The sequence below is a fragment of the Daldinia vernicosa genome (genome assembly GCF_022497035.1).
Source record: "Daldinia vernicosa strain CBS 139.73 unplaced genomic scaffold F5Y00scaffold_20, whole genome shotgun sequence".
Classification (NCBI taxonomy): Eukaryota; Fungi; Ascomycota; class Sordariomycetes; order Xylariales; family Hypoxylaceae; genus Daldinia; species Daldinia vernicosa.
In genome coordinates, this window is record NW_025953936.1 from 170471 (window position 1) to 191489 (window position 21019).

General features: G+C 45.1%; 7 protein-coding genes across 7 annotated transcripts; 2 read left to right on the forward strand and 5 right to left on the reverse strand.

Moving 5' to 3' along the window:
- The first annotated feature begins 709 nt into the window (after positions 1-709).
- Positions 710-7124, forward strand: F5Y00DRAFT_269376 (ankyrin repeat-containing domain protein). Its single transcript, XM_048012432.1, has one exon. It carries the CDS (start codon positions 714-716, stop codon positions 6918-6920), a length of 6207 nt encoding a protein of 2068 aa, XP_047865325.1. The 5' UTR covers positions 710-713; the 3' UTR covers positions 6921-7124.
- A 1-nt stretch (position 7125) lies between these two features.
- On the reverse strand, positions 7126-8498 carry F5Y00DRAFT_66269 (D-isomer specific 2-hydroxyacid dehydrogenase). Its single transcript, XM_048013982.1, has one exon. It carries the CDS (start codon positions 8272-8274, stop codon positions 7252-7254), a length of 1023 nt encoding a protein of 340 aa, XP_047865326.1. The 5' UTR covers positions 8275-8498; the 3' UTR covers positions 7126-7251.
- Positions 8499-8706: 208 nt separating this feature from the next.
- F5Y00DRAFT_235619 (major facilitator superfamily transporter) lies at positions 8707-11218 on the reverse strand. The gene is made up of 7 exons (XM_048007586.1): positions 10755-11218; positions 10378-10691; positions 10058-10319; positions 9816-9989; positions 9729-9748; positions 9623-9675; positions 8707-9549 (listed from the first exon to the last, which is right to left on the reverse strand). Exons 1-7 carry the CDS (start codon positions 10971-10973, stop codon positions 8888-8890), a joined length of 1704 nt encoding a protein of 567 aa, XP_047865327.1. The 5' UTR covers positions 10974-11218; the 3' UTR covers positions 8707-8887.
- Positions 11219-12828: 1610 nt separating this feature from the next.
- F5Y00DRAFT_269380 (uncharacterized protein) lies at positions 12829-14311 on the forward strand (the record flags this gene model as incomplete). The annotated part of the gene is made up of 4 exons (XM_048012433.1): positions 12829-13084; positions 13205-13299; positions 13374-13762; positions 13822-14311. The coding sequence occupies 4 exons, from the start codon at positions 12829-12831 to the stop codon at positions 14309-14311; spliced, it is 1230 nt and encodes a 409-aa protein (XP_047865328.1).
- A 1135-nt stretch (positions 14312-15446) lies between these two features.
- On the reverse strand, positions 15447-17383 carry F5Y00DRAFT_269383 (cytochrome P450; the record flags this gene model as incomplete). The annotated part of the gene is made up of 5 exons (XM_048012434.1): positions 15447-16187; positions 16263-16880; positions 16989-17048; positions 17114-17267; positions 17318-17383. The coding sequence occupies 5 exons, from the start codon at positions 17381-17383 to the stop codon at positions 15523-15525; spliced, it is 1563 nt and encodes a 520-aa protein (XP_047865329.1). The 3' UTR covers positions 15447-15522.
- A 1211-nt stretch (positions 17384-18594) lies between these two features.
- F5Y00DRAFT_269385 (uncharacterized protein) lies at positions 18595-19243 on the reverse strand (the record flags this gene model as incomplete). Its single annotated transcript, XM_048012435.1, has 3 exons — positions 18595-18772; positions 18828-18934; positions 19020-19243. 3 exons carry the CDS (start codon positions 19241-19243, stop codon positions 18606-18608), a joined length of 498 nt encoding a protein of 165 aa, XP_047865330.1. The 3' UTR covers positions 18595-18605.
- A 1199-nt stretch (positions 19244-20442) lies between these two features.
- F5Y00DRAFT_261537 (uncharacterized protein) lies at positions 20443-20692 on the reverse strand (the record flags this gene model as incomplete). The annotated part of the gene is made up of 2 exons (XM_048011221.1): positions 20443-20589; positions 20663-20692. The coding sequence occupies 2 exons, from the start codon at positions 20690-20692 to the stop codon at positions 20443-20445; spliced, it is 177 nt and encodes a 58-aa protein (XP_047865331.1).
- Positions 20693-21019: the final 327 nt, after the last annotated feature.

A 21019-nucleotide genomic window follows, 5' to 3' on the forward strand; every position in this document is an offset into this window, starting at 1 on the left:
CGAAGGCTATCTATAGTTGATAGTTGCCTAAGTTAGTTACTGCAACCTTGTCTTGGTTTGCGATAATTCTGAATTCGTCGTTTGAGAACCCTTAAATTCGCGTCCTTTTTGTATTATATGACCAAATACTAGATTTGTATATAGTCTAGATACGGTGCCTCTGAAATCCCGCATCATTATAAAGCAATTCTAGAGCGAGGACTATCAATAGCGATATTGGGGTGTCAATCTAACTTGTATTCGGGGTTTATCCACTCTTGGTGATGTAGGGAAGAGGGAAGAGGGAAGAGGGAAGAGGGAAGAGGGAAGAGGGAAGAGGGAAGAGGGGTTGGATTTACGTTGAGCCGAACCGAATTCGAACAAGCCATTCCATAGTGTCATCTGACATCCGTTATTCCTTGTAAAGATGATCTATACTGTACATAGGTATGAGATAAAAAATTGCAGAGTAAAGCATACTTGGGCTTTTGATATCTCCGTGGCCCTTCGACATTGGTTTCGAATATACCTATGTCCCGGAAGAAGATTTGGCCAATAATATAGCTGGACGACCGGATCAGGTCCCGCTATGGATGAGCCATTGTTGCCTGCTATACTAACATCTTATGTGGCTGTGCCGCAGAAGACGTATATAAAAGGACATGGATGAGCATGAGTCGCCTTTTCAACATATTTACACTATAAAAAATATCAAATATAAATTGTTCTTCGACATGGCAGGTCCATCTAGCATCATAGATGATCATGACGAGTATGATATCGTCGATCATTCAGAAATCGCGTTGAGCCCCGAAGAATTGGAAGAAATACGCAACTGGCTTAAGCCCACCGACTACTCGGCCGAATCTGGCGAATTCCGCCGTCATCTCTCATCCCAAGCTCCCGGGACCGGGCTTTGGATTTGCGAGACTGATGAATATAAGAAATGGTATGACTCTTCAGAGCATGGTAGCCTTTGGATAAAAGGAGTCCCTGGCGCAGGGAAAAGCGTCATAGCGGCTTCAATTATTAATCATTTGCGCACATCTGAGGACTGTCCTGTTCTCTTCATGTTTTTCCGGAACATCGTTGCAGCCAATTTCTCTCCGCGTGCCCTCATTCAAGATTGGCTTGCCCAGCTTCTGCCCTACTCTCCTAAGCTACAGTTTTCTCTCCAGTCACGCCTAAAGACGAGCTTAGTAGAGACTTTGGACAGCGAACTCTTTCAGCTTTTTCTTGATGGAGTATCATCTGTCCCGAAATGTTTCTGTGTTGCTGATGCTCTGGACGAGATGGACGAGACGACTCCTGGAAACAGGCCGCTTCTCGATAGGCTTAATAGCTTAGCTACCTATCGTCCTCACTCTTTGAAACTGCTTATCACCAGTAGGCCTAAGCAGTATCTGCAAAGTGCCTTAAGAGACTCGTCCATCGTTCACATTAGCCTCCAACAGCGTCTTGTGGATGCCGATATAGCGGCGTATCTACACCATCGTTTTGGCCAGCTCCCTAAAACCGACAATACACAAGGGATCAAGCAGCAGGTCATCGATATGGTAGCAAAAATGTCTCAAGGCTTATTCCTGGTTGCAAAGCTTACGATGGACCAAGTGGAAGCTTCCTTACTCGCAGGTGGCCCGGTAGATATATCTACTCTAGAAAGAACTCTACCCATGGGGTTGGAACAGACATACATAAGCCTGCTAGCGAAGCAGCGCCAAGAGAACGGAGTAAGTATAGACACTCAGGTATTTGTGCTTGAGGCGGTAACACATTCCTCACGCCCTTTGCGATTGAACGAATTGGCAAGTTTAATGAAATCCGTTTGTCCGGATGTTGATGCACCTTCAGGCTTCAAGGTTCTAGTCGCTACTTGCTGCGCGCCTCTGATAGAAATTCTTGAAGACGAAACGCTACAAGTAATTCACCATTCATTCACGGAATTCTTGCGTGGCGAAACGCGCAACCTGCAGAAGGTTGATGCGGCAACTGCATTCCCCGTAATTGAATCAAAGGCGCATAAGCATATGGCTATGAACTGTCTTCGATACCTCCAATCCGGCTCTTTGCTTCTTGAAGGCGAGCAATCAGACAATATGGCTGCGGAGTCATCAGTCACCTATCAGAAGCCTTGTCATCAGATTGATCCAAGAAAAGAACGCTATAAACGTTTCCATCTAGGCCTGAAAGAGGAAAAGGACCCCTTTAGTTATAGGGAGGCCCGCTTGCGCCATCCATTTTTGAGCTATGCTGTGGAAAACTGGTCATATCATGCCGGTCTTTACGGCGATGTGGAAGATGAGGAGCTGTCCAGCGCCGTCTTAGGCTTTTTCAGGCCAAATGATATAGCTTTCAGAAGGTGGCTCGTTCTTCAATGGGGGTCAACGTCAAAGAGAAAAGAAGACACGGAAGGCCTGCCGACGGGACTTCACATCGCCGCTTTCTCGGGTTTATCATATCTTGCCCTCAAGTTAATAGAAGAAGGCCTACAAGTATCAGCAGTGGATGCTCAAGAACGTATCCCGTTGCATTGGGCAGCTGCCAATGGCCACACAAAGCTTGTGTCATTGCTGATCCAGCATGGGAGTGAGATAAATGCAGAAGATGGACGTGGTTTGAAGCCGATCCATCTTGCCGTAAAACATGCCTCGGTAGTGAAAGTACTACTCGAAGCTGGCGTGGAACCTGACACGATTAAAACAAAGGAAAATCATGCAGGATACCTACTGGGAGGAGAGAAGATCACAAAGGGAGAGTGCGCAATCCTCTACGCCTGCCAAGACGGATACACAGAGACTATTATAACGATGATCCCTTTTTGCAAGGCGGAAAAGTTAGAGCGACTCCTATGCGAATGCTGTCGATTTAGTCGAACGGAGGCTGTCTTGGCTATACTGGAAACCACGGATGTCTCGGCAAACGCGACGTATCGTGGGGCGACTGCTCTATACTTCGCGTGCAGTACAGCCAACGTAAAATGTGTCGAAGCCCTCATAAGCCGGGGAGCAGACGTAACTCAAACATCAAAATGGGCCCCTCGACGTACTCGTAACGGTGGTCCTAGGGGTCAAGGCACCATAGATGCCCCAATACACTGCTTAGTGAAGTCGTGGCGCGACGACAATGATTCGTCGTGCCGGGCTATCTTAAGAATGTTGATAAAGGCAGGTGCCGATCTTGAGCAGGTTGACAGCGAGAATAATACCGCTCTACTCCTTGCTGCTGGTGCCCCGTTAGGAAGCAGTCGAGCATCACCTCGCGTACCTGCTCTGAAAGCCTTGCTGGAAGCAGGAGCAGACCTGAATAAGATTCATGTTCATGGAGATACTCCCATGAATTTGGTTCTGCGCCAAAATCGTGACCTTAAGGCCATACGACTTCTTCTAGAGAGCGGGGGTGATCCAAATAAAAAAGGGCGTTTCGGTGAAACAGTTCTACACTGTGCACTTGACCCATCAGGAATGGTAAAAGGGACTGAGGGCACAGAATCTATTGTTAAACTTCTGCTCGAGAACGGCGCTGATCCAAATGTTAAGGACGCTTATGGATTCACGCCCGTATATAAAGCGATGTTTGCCGGACTCGAGGTGTTCCAAATACTACTCGCAAGATGCAAGGACGACACTGCCAAAAAGCAATGTTGGTTCGGGTTATCCTCTCAGTCCGGCGTCGAAAGGTTCACTAAATACCTTGAGTTGTTACTCGCAGAAGGAATTGATATCAACTCCAGAAATGCAACAAATGGCCGAACTCTTTATCTCTCATGCCTTTCCTCCGAGGACAAGCTACGAATACTCCGAGACCACGGCGCGAAAGCTGACGTAGTCGACAATTTTGGTAACAATTCCCTCCATATTCTTTGCTGCGACACTTCGTGCCGACGTGATAGGCTGGAAAAACGTATTGCTACCGACGGAGTAGATCCGCTCAGGACCAACCATACAGGAGATACTCTCCTCCATCATATTGCTTCATGGTATAATGGCGATGAAAAGGTAGCCGACTTTTTACGATGGATTATTAGTCTTGGGATCCCCGTAAATTCCGTGAACAACAAGGGGTTTACAGCTTTGCACGTATACCAGACCAAAATGTCCTACGGTAGTACTATCCGTAGCAAGGAGCGCATCCATTTCGTCGACGTAATCAAGGATAAAAGTCATATTGATTTCGAAATACGAAATAATGACGGTTTAACCGCCTTACATTTGGCGTCTATGAGGTGCGAAAAGAATTTGAGCTTGCTGATCGATGCCGGAGCTGACTTGGCCTTTTTAACGCACGATGGGCAAAATGCCCTTCACATCTCCTGTCGGGCCCGGATGCCTAGTATTGCCTGTCAGATACTCCGACGAGGGGTCATCGACTTAAATCAGAGGGATAACTTCGGTAGGACGCCGCTTCATTACGCATGTAGCTCAGGAGAACCAGAGTCCGTGGCTTTTCTACTAATGTACGGCGCCGATATCCAGGCAGTAGACTTAAATGGGTTTACTCCTCTTCACGCCTGTGCTCAGTCCACACTGGAGCAAAACATATGGGTTGCATATGACCAGCAGTACGAATGGCTACGCGGCCCGACCGGGGATGCCTTTCGGCCACATTCTTCCAAACCCCAAACCTGGCCTTGGTATCGGGATAGGCAGGGGATAAAAACCAATAATGGCTCTCGTACTATTGGGGCGATCGTGAAAATGCTTCTGGATGCCAACTCCGATGTTGCCGCGGTCGATAAAAATAAATTGACAGCATTAGATGCTGCCCTTTTAGCTGGCTGTGCCGGATTTGTCGAGGTATTTGCCAAGGATGAGGCACTTTTCGAAAAGGCAACGAAAGGTTTGGATGACAATAAGGACACTGCGAAGCGATCAGAACAGATTCGACAAAAGATGAGAGCCCATATGGAGTTAATACGACCAAGATCTGCTCTGACTAATCTGAATGAAAACAAAACCGCCCTTGACGAAGTTATGAAATCCCCTTCCACATACTTGGACCTTTTAACGGACGATGATGCTGCACAGTTAATTAATGTCGGCTTTGAAACCAACCCGCTTGACTCATCTTACTACCAGCTCCTGGAGGAACTTATGAAACCCGGCCATACGCAAGTTGCTGAACGGGTATCTCGAGTAATATTGCATTATAGTTCTTATACGTCCCTTCGAGAGAAGATCGAGATAGAACGAAAAGTTAAGGGATCCTACTATGATTCCCAAGCCAGAACCGCCTTACAATTAGCATGTCAGCAGTCTAAATCGAATATGTTGACGCTTCGTCTCCTAGTAGGAAAGCTATATGTTGATGTCAATGCGCAAGGTGCACGCATTGGTACCGACCGGTACCAGGACCGTACGCATGACAGAGAGATAATTCCCACTGGGACCGCGCTTCATTCACTTGCGTCGGCAGATCATAATTGGCAATTGGAGGGTATGAAATATCTTCTTTCTCATGGAGCTGATGTAAACGCCCTAGACGAGGAAGGGAGATCTGCTTTGCACATCGCCGCCGGCGGCAATAATGATAAAAATGATTATACCCAAGGTTTTTGGAAACTTGATATGGTACGGATTCTTTTGGATTACGGGGCTAATCCAAATATACTCGACAAGGCGGGGCTTTCACCTCTCCACAAGGCCTCTACTGCTCCGGGTATTACGAAAGAGTTGCTTCGCAGAGGTGCGGATCCTGCTATCGGAGATCGAAGCCCCTTATTCCTTAGCATCTTCGAGCAGAATCTCTCAGCGCTAGAGACACTACTAGACCATGGACTCAGCGTGGATTCGCTCGACGAAAAACACCCTAGCCGGATGGTGAATTACCAGCTAAAAGAACCTCGAAAAGTATATGCGCTGCTGTGTGCAGCTTTTGCTGAGAAGATGAACACAAGCGTCAAAAACACAGTACCGCTCCTCCGGGCTCTCGTAAAGCGGGGTGCTAATTTATATTTGCCGTTGAACGAGAAGGAAACTATGGTTCATTTTCTCTTCGAATTCCCGGTGTATGAGGTATTGGATACGCTTCTACAAGAACCATGTGTGTCTCGGATTGACTTCAACAACCGTGATCAGCGTGGCCGCACAGTCTTGATAGCTTCGTGCGACTGGCGTGAAGTTCTGCCTGGATATTCGCATCTTCATTGGGATCCGAAAGCATTGGGGCCCCCACTGCGAATTTTGGATCGCGGGGCTGATGCGACGCTGGCGGATAGCGAAGGAAAGACGGCGCTGCATCATCTCTTACAGAACCCAGGAATTCCTGATGACGTCCTTATTCAATTCATCAATCGTGAAGAAGTTGCTCCTACCTTACTTCTGAAAGACGACCATGGGTTTTTGCCGTTTCACTATGCTTTGCGTATCCTACGACCTAAGGTGTGCGACTTGCTGCTCTCGAAAGGCGCCAACATCCTTCAACCTGATCCCAACGGTCTTACAGTACTTCATAATATAGCTTCTCAATGTCTAAAAACGCGTCGCAAACCACCCAACTCCGGACGCATAGACATAGAGCTGCCCGAAGACTATTTTGATCAATGCTTAGCTCTCTGGCAAAAGTTCATAGCGGCAGGCGGGTCTGTCAACGTAGTTGATAACGCTGGTAACACTCCCCTTTTTATGTATCTATTAGCCAAGGATAGAGACCGTCGCATGGAGCATCCTGGAGAATGCCATCTTCTCCACTACGATAAGCTTTTCTCGCCCGGTAGCGGTGTTGATATCTTCGCGGTAAACAATGAGGGCGAGACAGCGTTACATGTGATTGCTAGGAGAGAAAAGACATACTATACGGGAGAAGGACATGATAAAGCAATGTTTGAGGCTTTCATGGCTAAAGGGCTAGATCCATTGAAGGAGGATGCCAGGGGGAGGAGCGCATTGGATGTTGCCAGCGCCTTTGAGAAGAATGATACCATCGCTATCTTCGGAAGGAAATAGAACTTGGTCAGGTAGGTAATGAATCTAAGGTAGGTCGGGATTGTCGATTCGATGGAAAGAGGATGTTGGTAAGGTACAAATCTTACGACTCCGCTTTTATCTGGTGGAAAACTTAAATATGCCCTCGCCCTCATCACTTGCATCTGGGATTACATAAGTAATTGAACTATGCAACAATTGAAAAGGCATAAATTGATCCGAAAGTCTAATTAATTAAAGTTCGCAGGGTTCAAAAATGGTCTATATTTATCTTAAAGCATATAGCATTCTAACCTAGGTTAGGTACCTTATACTGCATCAACATAGCAAAGCATTCAATAGTCCAAGTTAATCATAAATCTGCCTCCTTAGGCACCCAATCCATCCCCTTTTGTTCCCCTACCAAAGTCAGTATCTTCCCTTCATCAACAACCGCTTGCAAATTTCTCAACACAAGAAGTTCCATTTCTCGCTGAGTCTCGACGGTAGTCGTCCCAAGATGAGGGAGCAAAAATGCTCGGTCATTCTTCACCAATCCAGGATGGATCTCCGGTTCATTCTCAAATACATCGAGACCTACTGCCGAGACGTGTTCCGACTCTAGCGCAGCCACCAGGTCGGCCTCATTGATCAGCGCTCCACGCGCCGTATTCACGATTACCACACCCTTTTTCGTCTTGGCTAGTTCCGGCGCCGAGATTATGTGTCGGGTGCTTTCGTTCAGAGCTAGATTAAGGGATAGTACATCCGACTGAGCCAGTAACTCCTCAAACGACACGTATTTCGCTCCTTTCTCCAGAGACGGGTCCAGCTGTCGTCGGTTGTGATAAATGATATTCATCCCGAAACTGCGCGCACGGTCTGCCATTGCCCGCCCAATGCCACCCATTCCTAAGATTCCAAGGGACTTGCCGCGAGGGTCGTGGCCCAGCTGCACCCTCCCCTTCCAGCGGCCCTGGCGTAGCGCAATTAGCGGCTCGTGCGCATATCGCAAAGCACCCAGCATAAGGAATATGCCGACGTCAGCGGTAGCATCGTCGACAGCCACGGGGGTCGATGAGACAGCGATCTTGCGCTCACTGCACGCCGCCACATCAATATTATCGTAGCCCGCGCCGTTGTGCGCGATGAACTTCCAGGACTCTGGTAGCGCCGCAATGAGCTCACGGTCGAATGGCCCCGTTATTGCGGTAGAGACGTTAGACCGATAGCATCCGCGGACCGCGGCATAAGTTCCATTTCGGCAGTTTTCAAGAAATTGCTCTCGCGTTCCCGTGCGGAACTCAAGGAGTGTGTATTTGCTACCGAGGGACTTCCATTCTTCGTTTGTGTGAGCTAGGTTCCCGATTAAGAGAACGGTAGGAGGCGACGACATGGTGAAAAAGATTGTCGGTTATATCTTTGCTGTAGTATGAAGCGGTGGCTTGGTAGTATGTATAAATGTGTGATGTATTTCGTAGTGTAATGAGGTAGTATAGCCGACAAATGCCGAACTTCGGAGGTGGTGACCTAAAATCGCAATCGTGTTGCACCAAGATCACGGATTCCTCATGCTATTTATAGCCCCGTTTGAACTTTACTAGTTCACTTGGACTAACCATTATGTTGTTGATTAATTGAATCAATTGGTTGAATACGTGCTTCCCTATTTTGGTGTCTAGCCGTAAGCATCCAAAGTATTAACACTATCCACAAGTTGGAAAGGAGTCAACCAGCAATAACATAATATCTACTACCAAGTCTGGTACATAGCAATAAAGTAGTCTTCTAGAGAAAGATATAGCAATGGAAACATAGAAAAGTACTCTTTACATATAATAGAATCCTGCATTCTAAGACAGAAGGAAACAGTAAATTACACCATCGATAACGATGAATACCTCCTACCTACCTAGATACGAAAGACTAGCTCAGTTCGGTAGGTACATTTAAGAGCGACTATCCAAATAAGCCCAAACTACCATGCTTGACGGAGACATATCCAAGTCTTACTCCTCATTACTGTTTGGAGAAGACTGCTTCTTCTCCCAATGCCTAAACATTCGCGTGCTGTCGATGTGGTGATCGGTATCAAGCTTCCTGTTCATATCAGCGTGTTTAATAAACACTAGCGTGAGGAAGAGGACGAGAACTGAAATCCCAAGCCAAGTGGCAACTACGATTTGAAAACCAAACTTGTATGCGTCGTAGGTTGCGTCCCGAACAGGGCCTGGAGGGAGAGAGTGCAAGGTAGGGATATAAGCCTCAGCATAGTCAGCGATTGAAGTTGGTAGCCCCTCCCACCTGAGCTTCAACTTCATCACATTCTGGAACGTCGTGGCTCCTATTCCTACGCCGAGGGCCATGCCGAATTGCCTTGCGAAGATGTACATCGCCGCCGCGGCACCTTCGTCTCCGGGTTTGCATAAGGCTTGCGAAGCGAAGTTTTGCGCATTAAGTATAGCTCCATGTGACATGCCGCCTATCATATAGCTGATAACCCAGACTGGCTTGCTGTCGTTGACCCTCCATGCCGTATACATGGCTGTCGCCACGCAGCTGAAGAACCAGCCAAACCAAATAGCCCAACGGAAATTGTTAAACCGGGTTACAAGGCGGCCAGTTATAATTCCGGATACAGCGAACAGGAGAAGATTTGGAAGTGTAGCCACTGTAGCATCACGAATTAGCACACTGTTTTCGATGTGACGTGCTGATAAATAATTGATCCATATGTTACTCACCGCCTGCATCAATTGGGCTATATTCCTTCACAGACATGAAGTAAAAGGGGCAACTATTCCTAAAGTCAGGAGTGCTCTCAACGGATTCGTGGCGGCTTTTGCTTACTAGTATAATGTCCCATATAACTGGAGAGGCCATATCTGTTAGCCGTCATAATCCAATGTATAGGGTTCAAGATGTGAAGAGGCATACCAAAATTCCTTGAAGACAAGCACCAATATACGCGGTGATAGAGCTCACATCACCAAATAAAGCATTTGGAATGAAAGGATATTTCGCAATATACCCTACATAGAACGCCGTGCCGATTAAGCCTAGAACGCCTAGGATAAGAGGAACCAGTGTAGCCGCGCTACTCCATGCAAACTATGATAGTGTTAGGTAACTCACATCGGCCACTTATGTATCGGGGCGGGATAGTTATATATGCATACCTGTGTACCGCCCCATGAAATTGCGATAAGAAAGGCTGTTGCGGAGCAAGTGAAGATAAATCCTCCCAGCCAGTCAATCCTTTCCATTTTCTCCTTGAAAGTGGCCTTTTTCGGTCGTAGCGTGAGGAGATATGGTACGGCAACGAGGCCAAACCCGCAAATAGGAAACATGAGATAAAATATCCAGCGCCAGGTAGTCCTTTGGGCAATAGCACCACCTGTTACTGGGCCTACCGAGAGGCCAATAGCCCATGCCGCAAGTCTATATTGTTTTTGGTTCAGTGTCTGAGACGTCTCGGTGATCTCGCAGAGAAACTTACGTGATACTATACCATTTCGGTCGCCATCTCAAGGGCACAAAATCGGTATGGATGACCAGCCCTAGGGAGTGAATACCTCCACCACCAATCCCCTGGATACAGCGCCCCACGAGAAGCACCCCTATGCTCTGTGCAGTGCAGCAGACTATTGTTCCCACTGTAAAGGCGGCAATGGAGAAGGTAAGGCAAACGGGTCGGCCAATGACATCACTGATTGAACATATCATTGGCATAGTAACGGCATTTACAAGGAGATATGATGTGGCGATCCAGAAGGCTTGAGTGGTCGTGCCACCGATATCGTCGATAATCGCCTAGCCAAACCCCCCGTCAGCAGATTGTAGAAGGATATATGGTGTAGGAAAGTTTATGCTTACAGCCAAAGCGGTGACAATGATAGTGGCATCTAGAGAGACGATGAGGTTAAGGAATGCGATAGTGTAGATAATAGCTTTCTCGTGCTTGGATGGTTGCCATTCTTCTACTACTAACTCCTGTGCCTCACCCGTCGCCTTGTCCGATGGCCAGTCGGTAGTAGAATTGTCTTTCGCGACGACCTCCCTGTCAGAGGTAGAAGCATTTTCTGAACTATTCATGGTGAGCTGGACGACTGCAGTATGGGTGAAAGTAGGACAGATACAGAGTTAAGTTGAAATATTAAGTAGGAATATTTATCAGGTCACTGCATATTTAAAATGATTCGGGATTGTTAGTAGCAAAACGGATAAACAATCATAATACATTTTTGAATAGATAGGACCAACTACCTCAGGCAGTTAGGTTCCAGTAATTACATACGAGAAGGAAACGAAATGACATGTTGGTGCAAAGTCACTCTTACGCGTCTGAGTTGGTGTGATTAAACTATTTTTGAGTGCCAACAGCTTGGCTCAAAAGACGTATACTGACACATGGGTAGTACCTACTAAGTTTTGGTGGATCCAGAAAACTGTTACTAGACCGTAATTTTACTATTTAAGAGTTGGCTGAGAGGTTGATGACTTAGAGAGAAAAAAGATGAATAGGAAGGGAGGGAGGACCCTTTATATAGACCTGTATACCTGTATACCTGTATTGCCTGTACAACGTCGAGGATCTATTAGATCTTGTTGCAAAGCCTCTTTCGAGGTCTTTAGATCCACGAGAACGACGAGAGCGACACAGGAAGAGGTATAAACGCTTAAACGTTTGAAACTATATTGAATGCTTAGAAGGTTAAATATTTTAAAACTCAAACGTTTGATAATATTTGATATGAAAATAGTGGTAAACGCTAAGAATTACTAACACTTCTAATCTTAAATATTTAGGTGGCATAAACGGTGTAAATATGGATTAAAGTTATTAAACGGTTTTCTCGATACAGCAGAGCTTGGTACGGTAGTATTCAAAAGTAGTACATTTAAAGATCCAATGTAGTGTAGGAACGTCACAAAAAATGGCATGTCTGATTGGTAGCGTTGGAACTCCGCCTACAGGTATCGTGTATGGGCCCTCATATATTGACGTAGTATTATTGTTTATAATGGAGGGGAGTGAGATTAAAAATAAATGTTACGCCCTCTCGATGTCCCGTAAAACTAGTGCAGAGCCTCATCTTAATATGGCCCCCATTCCCGCCCCTAACCAACGGCATGCGATTACATGCATACGATAGTAGCTATGTGTCACCAAATGAAACGTCGATCGTACGAAAATGTATTACCGGGACGTGATTGGATAGACACATGAGTGCATGTTACAACTTGCCGCTCTGTTGGTTACACACTTGCAAGCGTCCAACAATCATTGGGGGCAATCAGGATTAATGCATCGCCATTTTATGATCACCGCTAAGCCTTACGATGACATGTAGCGTATTCGGCAATTTTCTGGCATGAGCTCTTCGTAGACGTATCGTTCTAATATTACCTATTTTCGTCCGGTTATGTGTACTAATAAGGTGTATTTTTGCGTATTAGATACTTTATATATACCTCTATAGAAATCACGTACGGTTACCTCTACAGACGTAAAAGACTCCAACCTAGATGAGTCCTCTAGTGACTGGGCTCATATATGACCTAGTAAGCCGTAATAGCTTATTTACTTGATTAACGGTACACATATGGTGTCACATAGCTACCAACACTCTGTAGGCTATAAATATTATAATGAACCGTTGTTACTAGTATTGGGGTTCCTGCGAGATACTCGAATCATGGACGCGCCGATTGGCTAATGGATATAGAGTTGAGTAAGTTACTGCTGTAAGACTGTTGGATCCTTGAAATATCAGCAACTCGTACTGAAGCAGAAGATTGAGGAAGCCATCAATGGCTGGCTAGGTACTTATCTCAGACATCTGAAGCCAGCTTTCACAATATGTCTCACTTATTATTTTTGTTCTTCTAATATCTATGGTCCAACCCCAAAACTGTCGATTCATGTCCGTCCAGATAGCCTTCCAGCATGTCACAAATCTCTATGACCCCGGAAGAAATATTAAATGGACCAGCTCTGCAACCACCCCCAGGCCATAAACCGAACTTCGAGCACCCTGCCAACCTTAACGCCGTAGCACAATTTACCAACGCCATATGCCTATGTTCAATAACGCTCGTTACACTTATCCGCGCGTACGCAAAGGTGTCTAATCGAAATAAACTAGAAATCGAAGATGGTGCGTTATCTACCTGTTTTTCCACGTACATACGAGAACCTGACGGTATTTACCCCTTATAACAGCTCTTGCATTGGCGGGAATGGTATTAGTTCTCATCAACTACGTATTCGAGCATTGGATGTGCAACTAACTTAGGGATCATCCATCAGGGAACATTCATAGGAAGTTTATGGTGCTCGTATTATGTATTACATATGATTGGTGCTTTCCCTCATCAATGGGATGTGCGATTGAGGGACCTCGCTCCGATCTTTTACGTATGCAACCCCCGTATATTGTGGTTTAACTCGAAACACAGGCATTGCAGGATGTTGACATTTTTGATAACCAGATTCACCACCTCGGTTTCAATTTTTGCGCTGCCACGTCGGGTCTTTGGAAGGCCGCTATTCTCCTAGAATGGAATCGCATCTTCGTCCCACGTGGTACCCGGAACTCATTCTACTGGATAGGCAACATCCTGTTGGCGTTCAATTCTATAACTACAATTGCTTACATTACCGCTGAAAACATGTCATGTTTTCCATATAGGAAGATTTGGGATAAAACTATTCTCGAAGGTTATTGTATCAACCAGAAAATATTTCAGATTCCAGGGTGTTTTATGAACACGATATACATAGCGGCTGTTATGGTTCTAACCCAGCGAACTATTTGGCGTTTACAGGTCGCCACAAAGAAAAAGATGGGAGTTTCTTTTTTATTTCTCGTTGGTTTACTGTAAGTCTGAACCCCTCTTCTGTCAAGCAGTTTACATACCTAATATGAACCAACCCCAGGGCTTTGGCATCGTCAATTGCTCGTGCGGTCGCAATGATCAAGTTTCTAGATTCTGATGATAAAACATACACGATCAATGGCGTATATCTTTGGACATTGGCAGAGAATACATGCTGTTTCCTTGCCCTTTGTGCACCATGGATACCGAGAGCCTTTTCCAACACCGACTCAATTCGTCGTATCATCGACAAAATTGTCTTTTATACCCGTATTTCTAGAAGAAATTCAAGACGGACGAGCAAATCACATACATGGCCATCTCAGCAGGTGCATGTGGAACGTGAGCTATGGGATGCCGACAGGATGTACCATGGAATGAGGGACGCAACGATGCCATTAGTCAAATATCCCTCATTGTCGAGCCGAAACGAGCAGAGTGATTTAGCTTTACCCAGTGATGGTATACTCATGACGACGGAGATTGTAGTCGCAATAGACACTGTGGATAGGAGGTCATCTAGTCGCGATTACCCTTGGAGTAACGCATAAGCGCCTATGGACAAATCAAAGAAGATCTTAGAAAAGATGCGCATGATGAAAACGGTCCTTTAACTGGACCGTAGCCAAATATGTGTCTAGTAAAAAGCAAAACAGTCACTCTAATAGAGCTTCTCGCTTTGCGGAAGAATAGGGAGTCCATTGTTGAAGCGAGTGGTCAAGGGACTACTTTCAGGTACAGTACATGGTATCTTGGCATGGAATGTATATATAAGAAGGACCTCCCTCCTCACTCATACAGTTGGTAGACTAAGTCAATATACAACTACAGCTCATATACCGTATCTTTCAGCATCCATTTAGCTACATATTCTTGTTCTAGTGACTCTATACCTATGGAGGATGAGATTCATTTTTTGGTGATCACTCCCATACTGACTGACAGATGATGAATATGGGGGGTTAGGGGGTAGGTAACATAGTACTTACAGTCATTCTACATCTTCGCAATGTGCACCTGGCTAATAGTTACAAAATGGGGGAAGAAAATTAAAAAATTAAAAACCAGGCTTCTGACAACTTCATTAAACACGTTGCCGATAATGTATTGGGGGCGTGAATGGGCGCGGTGTCGTCGCTAGAGGTAGCCGCGCCATATCCGATCACAAAGCGAATACGCACCGGTAGCCTACCATTGATTAAGCAGGCTGTATTGCGGATACCCCGTTGGTTGCTTGCTGGAAACAACCCCGAAGTGTGGCAGTTGATTCTAATTCTGTGTTGCTGTCGTAAAAGTCGGCCTGCATAAAATCGATTTGTTGGTTCCGCTTCAAGCAACCACCAGCAGGGGATCTGAATTAAATGCGGACTCCAATAGGTAGGTAGGTACCTAGAGATACAAATCATTGGAAGCGTCTGGCACCCTTCAAGCAGCCGCCCAAACCGAACCGTATCCGATGTTATGAAACTTTGATCAGTCTTTCGCAGACGAAGTAACATAAGAGGTACCTAAGGTACCTACCTAGGTACCTAGGTAATCTTTAATTTTTATCTAAACCCAGACAAATAAGAAGCTGAGCCTAGCAGTGAAGTTTGGATTGATTTTACCCACTCACGCGGCTTGTCTTCTGGCTTTCTTGGCGATGCTTTTACTTCTTCGATGAGTAAAAGAACTATACTTGATAGTTGTATATATTCAGTTAAGCATATTATAAAGTAACAGTAGACATCTTGATCGCCAACTTATTTACAGTATCGTAGCCTTACATTGCTTTCAGATCCTTCCAATATTCACCTCGCGGTTTAAAGGATAAAATGGGTCCTGTATGGGTTGACGCGAGTATATCGTACAGTTGAAACTCGTCTGGTTTACCCTTACCACCTCTGCTACCAACATTACCAAGCTTGCCCGACGGCCGCTCAAAGTCGAAATACCATAGCGTTTTAGCAACCGTGAGACTTATTTGTAGATAGGCAAGGGACCGCCCTGGGCACGATCTGGCTCCTAATGAAAACGCAGCAAGCGGTACCGATGGTTTAGGAGCTGAGCTTTCCGCCATCCACCGCTCAGGCTTGAATACAAAAGGCTCGGGAAAGTATTCCTCGTTGTGATGGATAGCATAAGTACAGACTCCAACCTGCGTCCCTGGATTGATAACGTGGCCGTCGATAACTAAAGGGCCACTAGCTTTGCTGTTGTCATGAGAAGCCTCCCTCCAGAATATCCCCGGCGCTGGTGGCGAAATACGCATACATTCATCGAGACAGGCGCGAAGGTAGTGGCAGTTAGCCAACGTGGTACCCCTTTTTATGTCATCTCCGCTAGTAAATGAAGAGCGGATCTCTGAGACAAGTCTGTCATAGCATTCTCGATATCGTGATAGATAGAAAAACAATGCACATAGAGTCGTTGAGCTTGTTTCTACTCCTGCCGTTTAGTAATAGAATCAGCGTTCACAGAACGAAACCACGAGACCAAGTATTTAAAGCTTGAGACACTAACCTGCTACATAGAATAAGGCCGCTTCCGACCACAGTTCACTCAACTCAACGCTTTCGGTGTCCTCGGCTCCCATCTGTCGAGTGACAAAATGGTATAGATCGTAATGTGCGTCTATCCCTTGCATCTTCCGCCTCGTTATGATTTTTCGTAACGAATTTAAGTTCCTTTCCTGTTGGCGCGCTGTGATATGTCGTATCAAAGATACTAGCCAAGATCGTGCTAAATATGGGTACTGCAAAAGGACATTGACATGATAGTTGGCCACCGTGATCCCTTTTGATAGAAACCGGTTTTTTGGAACGGTTTGGGTACGATTAGCATGTCCAAAAGCAAGGTGGCCGACAATATCTAGCATCAGATAATTGAATTTGTCGGTCATATTCAAAAGTCGGGAACCTTGGCATGAAGATAAAACCACACCAAGAAATATATCAACCTCTCTAATTATAGTAGGCTCGAATTGTTGTAAAGAACGATCATTGAGTACAGCACCGATCATCCGTTTCCTAATACGGTGAGTGCGCTTGTCGATTGTACTCCATACATTCTCGCCAGTCGTGGCTTGGAGTGATGTTAGATACACATGAGATTTGGACAACCTATCGTTCGTATAGATATCTTAAAGGGATAGTCAGTAAGAGGAGAGCCGAGGTAGCGAAAGATGGACGGCAATATATTATTAATAGATACCTAGGTAGGTAGGTATACAGGTACGTAGCTACTGACCTTTAAGAGCCTGAGCTGAGTTGAAAACGAGCTTATTCGGGCCATGCCTCATAACTCGACCTATTTGCGTTTTGGTCAGCCTGGAAAACATATTCAACTGACTAGTAGAATACAATTGAACTTGCCATATTTTTGATGATCTTCCCATGCGGTAAGGTGTAGACGCATCATCATGGCGTAGAAACCCGCATATGCATCAGTCATCTTAGCCAGAAGAGGGCCTGGATAGTTTCTCAAGGGGTGTAGGAAGACATTGTACGCGAATGTAAGGGCATACTCCTAGTAGTTAGCATGAACCCAGAATCATAATCGAATATAACAGTACGTACGTAAGGCACTAATATGCATCCTGCACATAATAGTGTCCATTCAAATAGAGTAGCTGCTGAAAGCATGGTCGAATTGCGCGGGCGAATCTGGAAAAGGAATTCGAATTACCTACCTCTTAGTCTCTGAAGTTGCCTTGCTGCTACTAGGCTGCGAGTATGTAGATAGAAAGGGAAGACGATAACTACCGAAAGTAAACAAGTTGGGGAAAATGACTTTGTGTGACGATGGAACTTTGAATCCTACCTTCTTATCATCCTTATAGCATTAATAGCGCTCAAGTCATTGCCACACTGGCCATTCCTGTCGGGTAATACTACCCGTGAAGTAATTGGCTCTCATATTATTTTTTGGACTTGTCATGTATACATGAGTACCCGCACGTATGTTGGTTGAATATCGTATTCACTCACATCATTAAACCCACGGCATGGGGTGCGACGTGCTTGGGGGCCAGAACAAGAGCATCCACAAAGAGACGAAACATGCATAGCCAAGCGAGACCTGATTTTAATTGGAAGTTGTCTTACAGCCTTATGGTCGAGAAGAGATGGATATGCACTTTGGTAACATCCGAAATTTGGGGGCCGTACCATGGGGAACTGTTGGCATGAGTCGCAATGTAACCCCTATTAATGCGACCTTGGCAAAAGGCAAGATAATGCCGCGCGGCTGGAACTTGCTCTTATCATCCTACGAAAGAATTTCATGTGATAGTTAAAACATTACCGTATGGTACTCTGAGGAGATTAGTGACTCCGGGATACACATATGATTAATGGTAGTCATAAATTGCTGGTAACAAAGCCAATCCCAAGTAATCCATTACTAGAGGTACATAAATTATCATGTGATATGTTGGATATTTTCATCACACATGACGGAAACGGGTCAGGGGGACTCGAGGAGATACCTGATAACGTGTTTTCAAACACCCTCGTTCTAACTCGCATTATATGAAACAAATAGACCAAAAATAGAGGGACTGATACAGGCACTCTAAGATGATTTTCCAGTCAAATCATTTTATAACACCATCAGAATAAGACTACCTACCTAGGTAACCTAGCACTCATATTATATTGCACTATGAAGCGAGACTATTAAAAGTAATACGCAGGTTAATAAATTAGAATATTAATATCACAAGCTTAGATGCAATCAGGTATTACCTAATGGATGCGCTTAATATATTATGATAATGCTGCTCTATTCTTGTGGCTGCCCTTGACTTAGGGGCAAGCCCGTGAATTGGCAATCATAAAGTGTCAAAGGTAAATAAAAATAAACTCAAACCCATATAAGGGCCAGACCGCAGAAGGATAGGGCATATCCTAGAGTAACAAGAGAGAGGTTACTACCATATCCACTCGATCGTTTTGAGGCGCAGTCATCAGGCGTGATAGCTTTATTGCCGAAACATTTGAGGACTCCGTTGTCGTTGACAATAAGATTGTCTGCGAAAGTGCTGTTAGCCCGCACATAGATATCTGTTTAAAGGAGGCTACTTACTCGTATCTACAGAGCTGATGTGGTAGCGCCCCTGTGAACGGTCGCGGCAATCACATTGTAAAACTGTGCCGTTGAGTTTACATGATCGGCATCTAGGGGCGGCACCCCTGAGTTAAATTAGGTCGTCTGGTTAGTACTTTATTCACGACTTTTTAATGACCGGATATATAAAGGACTCTATGAATCACTTACCTCTCTTGAGGTTTCAGGGCGCCATTATTGTCAGTTCCATAGCATTGCCATAGATTAAGGATTGAACATTGATCTTTATTTCCAGCTTTGCAAGATGCCTTCAGGCCAACGTGAGAATTATCCAGGTCGACAAGCATCATATTTTGACAATTTTTCGCGTAACCACCATCTGCGACGGCGTGGCAAGTGAAAGTGCCGGCAAGGATGAGACAAGAAGCCTTCATAGTAATGATCGTCGAACTTTGATAATTGGTTGACGTAGATCTAGGGAGCGTATTGATGTAAAGGAGATGATATTGAGGATGGCAATGGAAGGGGAAATGGGAATTATATTATGGGGAGACGAGAAATATATAGCTAGACCTTTTAATACCGCTAGGTAGGTACCTAGGTAGGTAGTTATGCCTGTGTTAAAAAGCAGACAACACCAAAAGAGTGAATCGTAGACGAAGCATCAAAACCAGTTAGCATGCTTACAGCTACCTAGATACCCACCTCCTGAATAAGTCGTCAGTCATGCTCACTTATTTTCGTCTGAAGAAAATTCATCCGGTTACAATGAACTTGCAATAGAAGCGGCACTTTGTCATCATATTCATGGAAACCCCAGCATTGTCTGAGTAGGTACCTAGTCACAATAGGATTATGCCTAAACATGGGACAAATAGCCAAGAGCTAAAATATGACTCCTAAAATGTCCATGACTATACCATTGTACAAATGACTTTCATTAATGATTACTAACTCATTTTCATGTTCCACTGCATAGGTACACAAAGGGGCGTAATACCTCTTTGATGGTCGGCAGAACAGAATCGTCTACAATTAACAAAGGTTATTGTTGATAGTTGTGAAGTATTAGTGTTAGGGTATAGTGGGTTAGGGTGGCTACAAGGGTTTATATGAGTATATAAGAGGTGCGAAGCGCTCTCGTCAGAGGTTGGATGGCCAGGCGTTACTAGGTTCAATACAATTACTACATGGTCTACCTACCCTAGACATTCACTCTATGCATGATTCACCTCATTAGGGCATCCGATCCTGACAATTAGATATATAAACACCTATTCGATACCTACCGTAAGCTTTAATTATATAGTCCAGCATCACGATAGTACACAGCGACCATAAACAATTCATAAATCATAAAATGTCTTATATCTTGTTTTACCTGATTCTGGCTTCTGATTCAGAGGCCCTAGCTCTACCATTGCTAGTCGAAAACGGCATCACAACTAATTTGCAATATAATAAGCGTCAAGAACCTGTAATGGCACAGGGTACCTACCTTGGCACAGGGGGAATTGTTGGTATTATCGCTGGCGTCGCTGCTACTCTTTCGCTTGTTGGTCTATTGATTGTACTCGGTAGACGAGGCTTTGGACCAAGGCGGAGATAATGTACATGTCTCGACCTTCCATCTTTACAACTCGCTCTCGTCACCATCCTCAAACTTCGCATACTCCTCATTCACCTCATCGACCAACTCGAGCCTGATCTCGCCGGCGCCCAGATCCTCTACGCGAACAGAGTTGCTGCCGGAGTATCCCCAGGTAACCTTGACGCGGCCCTTGGCCAGTGGAGCCAGCTGCTTGTGTTGGGATAATTACTATTAGGTAATATCCTAACGGCTGCTTTAGTACAATGAGGCTATTCCCGATATCGCTGGGCATAGCTGCCACGTATGCTACGGGGCAGCGTAGCCCTAGCGGTCTCGGAGAGACACCCACACACATAACAGCTATATCTATTGTGTGCCTACGATAGCCTCCCCTTTAGCTACCTACTTAGCTAGCTATGAATCGAACCTATTGTCTTATGTTTTATATTGCTTATTGTTGTTTCTAATTTGATCTCACGTATATACGTATATACTGTATGCACAACCTTGTCAGTCCAAGAGCTTGAAGACGGAGGGGCTGACGTCGATGGAACCCGAGGCGCAGGACGGGCACTTGTACTTCTAGACTTAATATTCATAATATAAACTTCTGTTAACT

Excerpts from the sequence above, each read along its gene's own strand:
- F5Y00DRAFT_269376 (XM_048012432.1), top strand. The coding sequence starts at position 714 with ATGGCAGGTCCATCTAGCATCATAGATGATCATGACGAGTATGATATC.
- F5Y00DRAFT_66269 (XM_048013982.1), bottom strand. The coding sequence starts at position 8,274 with ATGTCGTCGCCTCCTACCGTTCTCTTAATCGGGAACCTAGCTCACACA.
- F5Y00DRAFT_235619 (XM_048007586.1), bottom strand. The coding sequence starts at position 10,973 with ATGAATAGTTCAGAAAATGCTTCTACCTCTGACAGGGAGGTCGTCGCG. Across the intron at positions 10,692-10,754 it reads TCATTGTCACCGCTTTGGCT|GCGATTATCGACGATATCGG; the intron begins GTAAGCATAAAC and ends GGGTTTGGCTAG. Across the intron at positions 9,676-9,728 it reads TTATATGGGACATTATACTA|TTGCCCCTTTTACTTCATGT; the intron begins GTAAGCAAAAGC and ends CTTTAGGAATAG.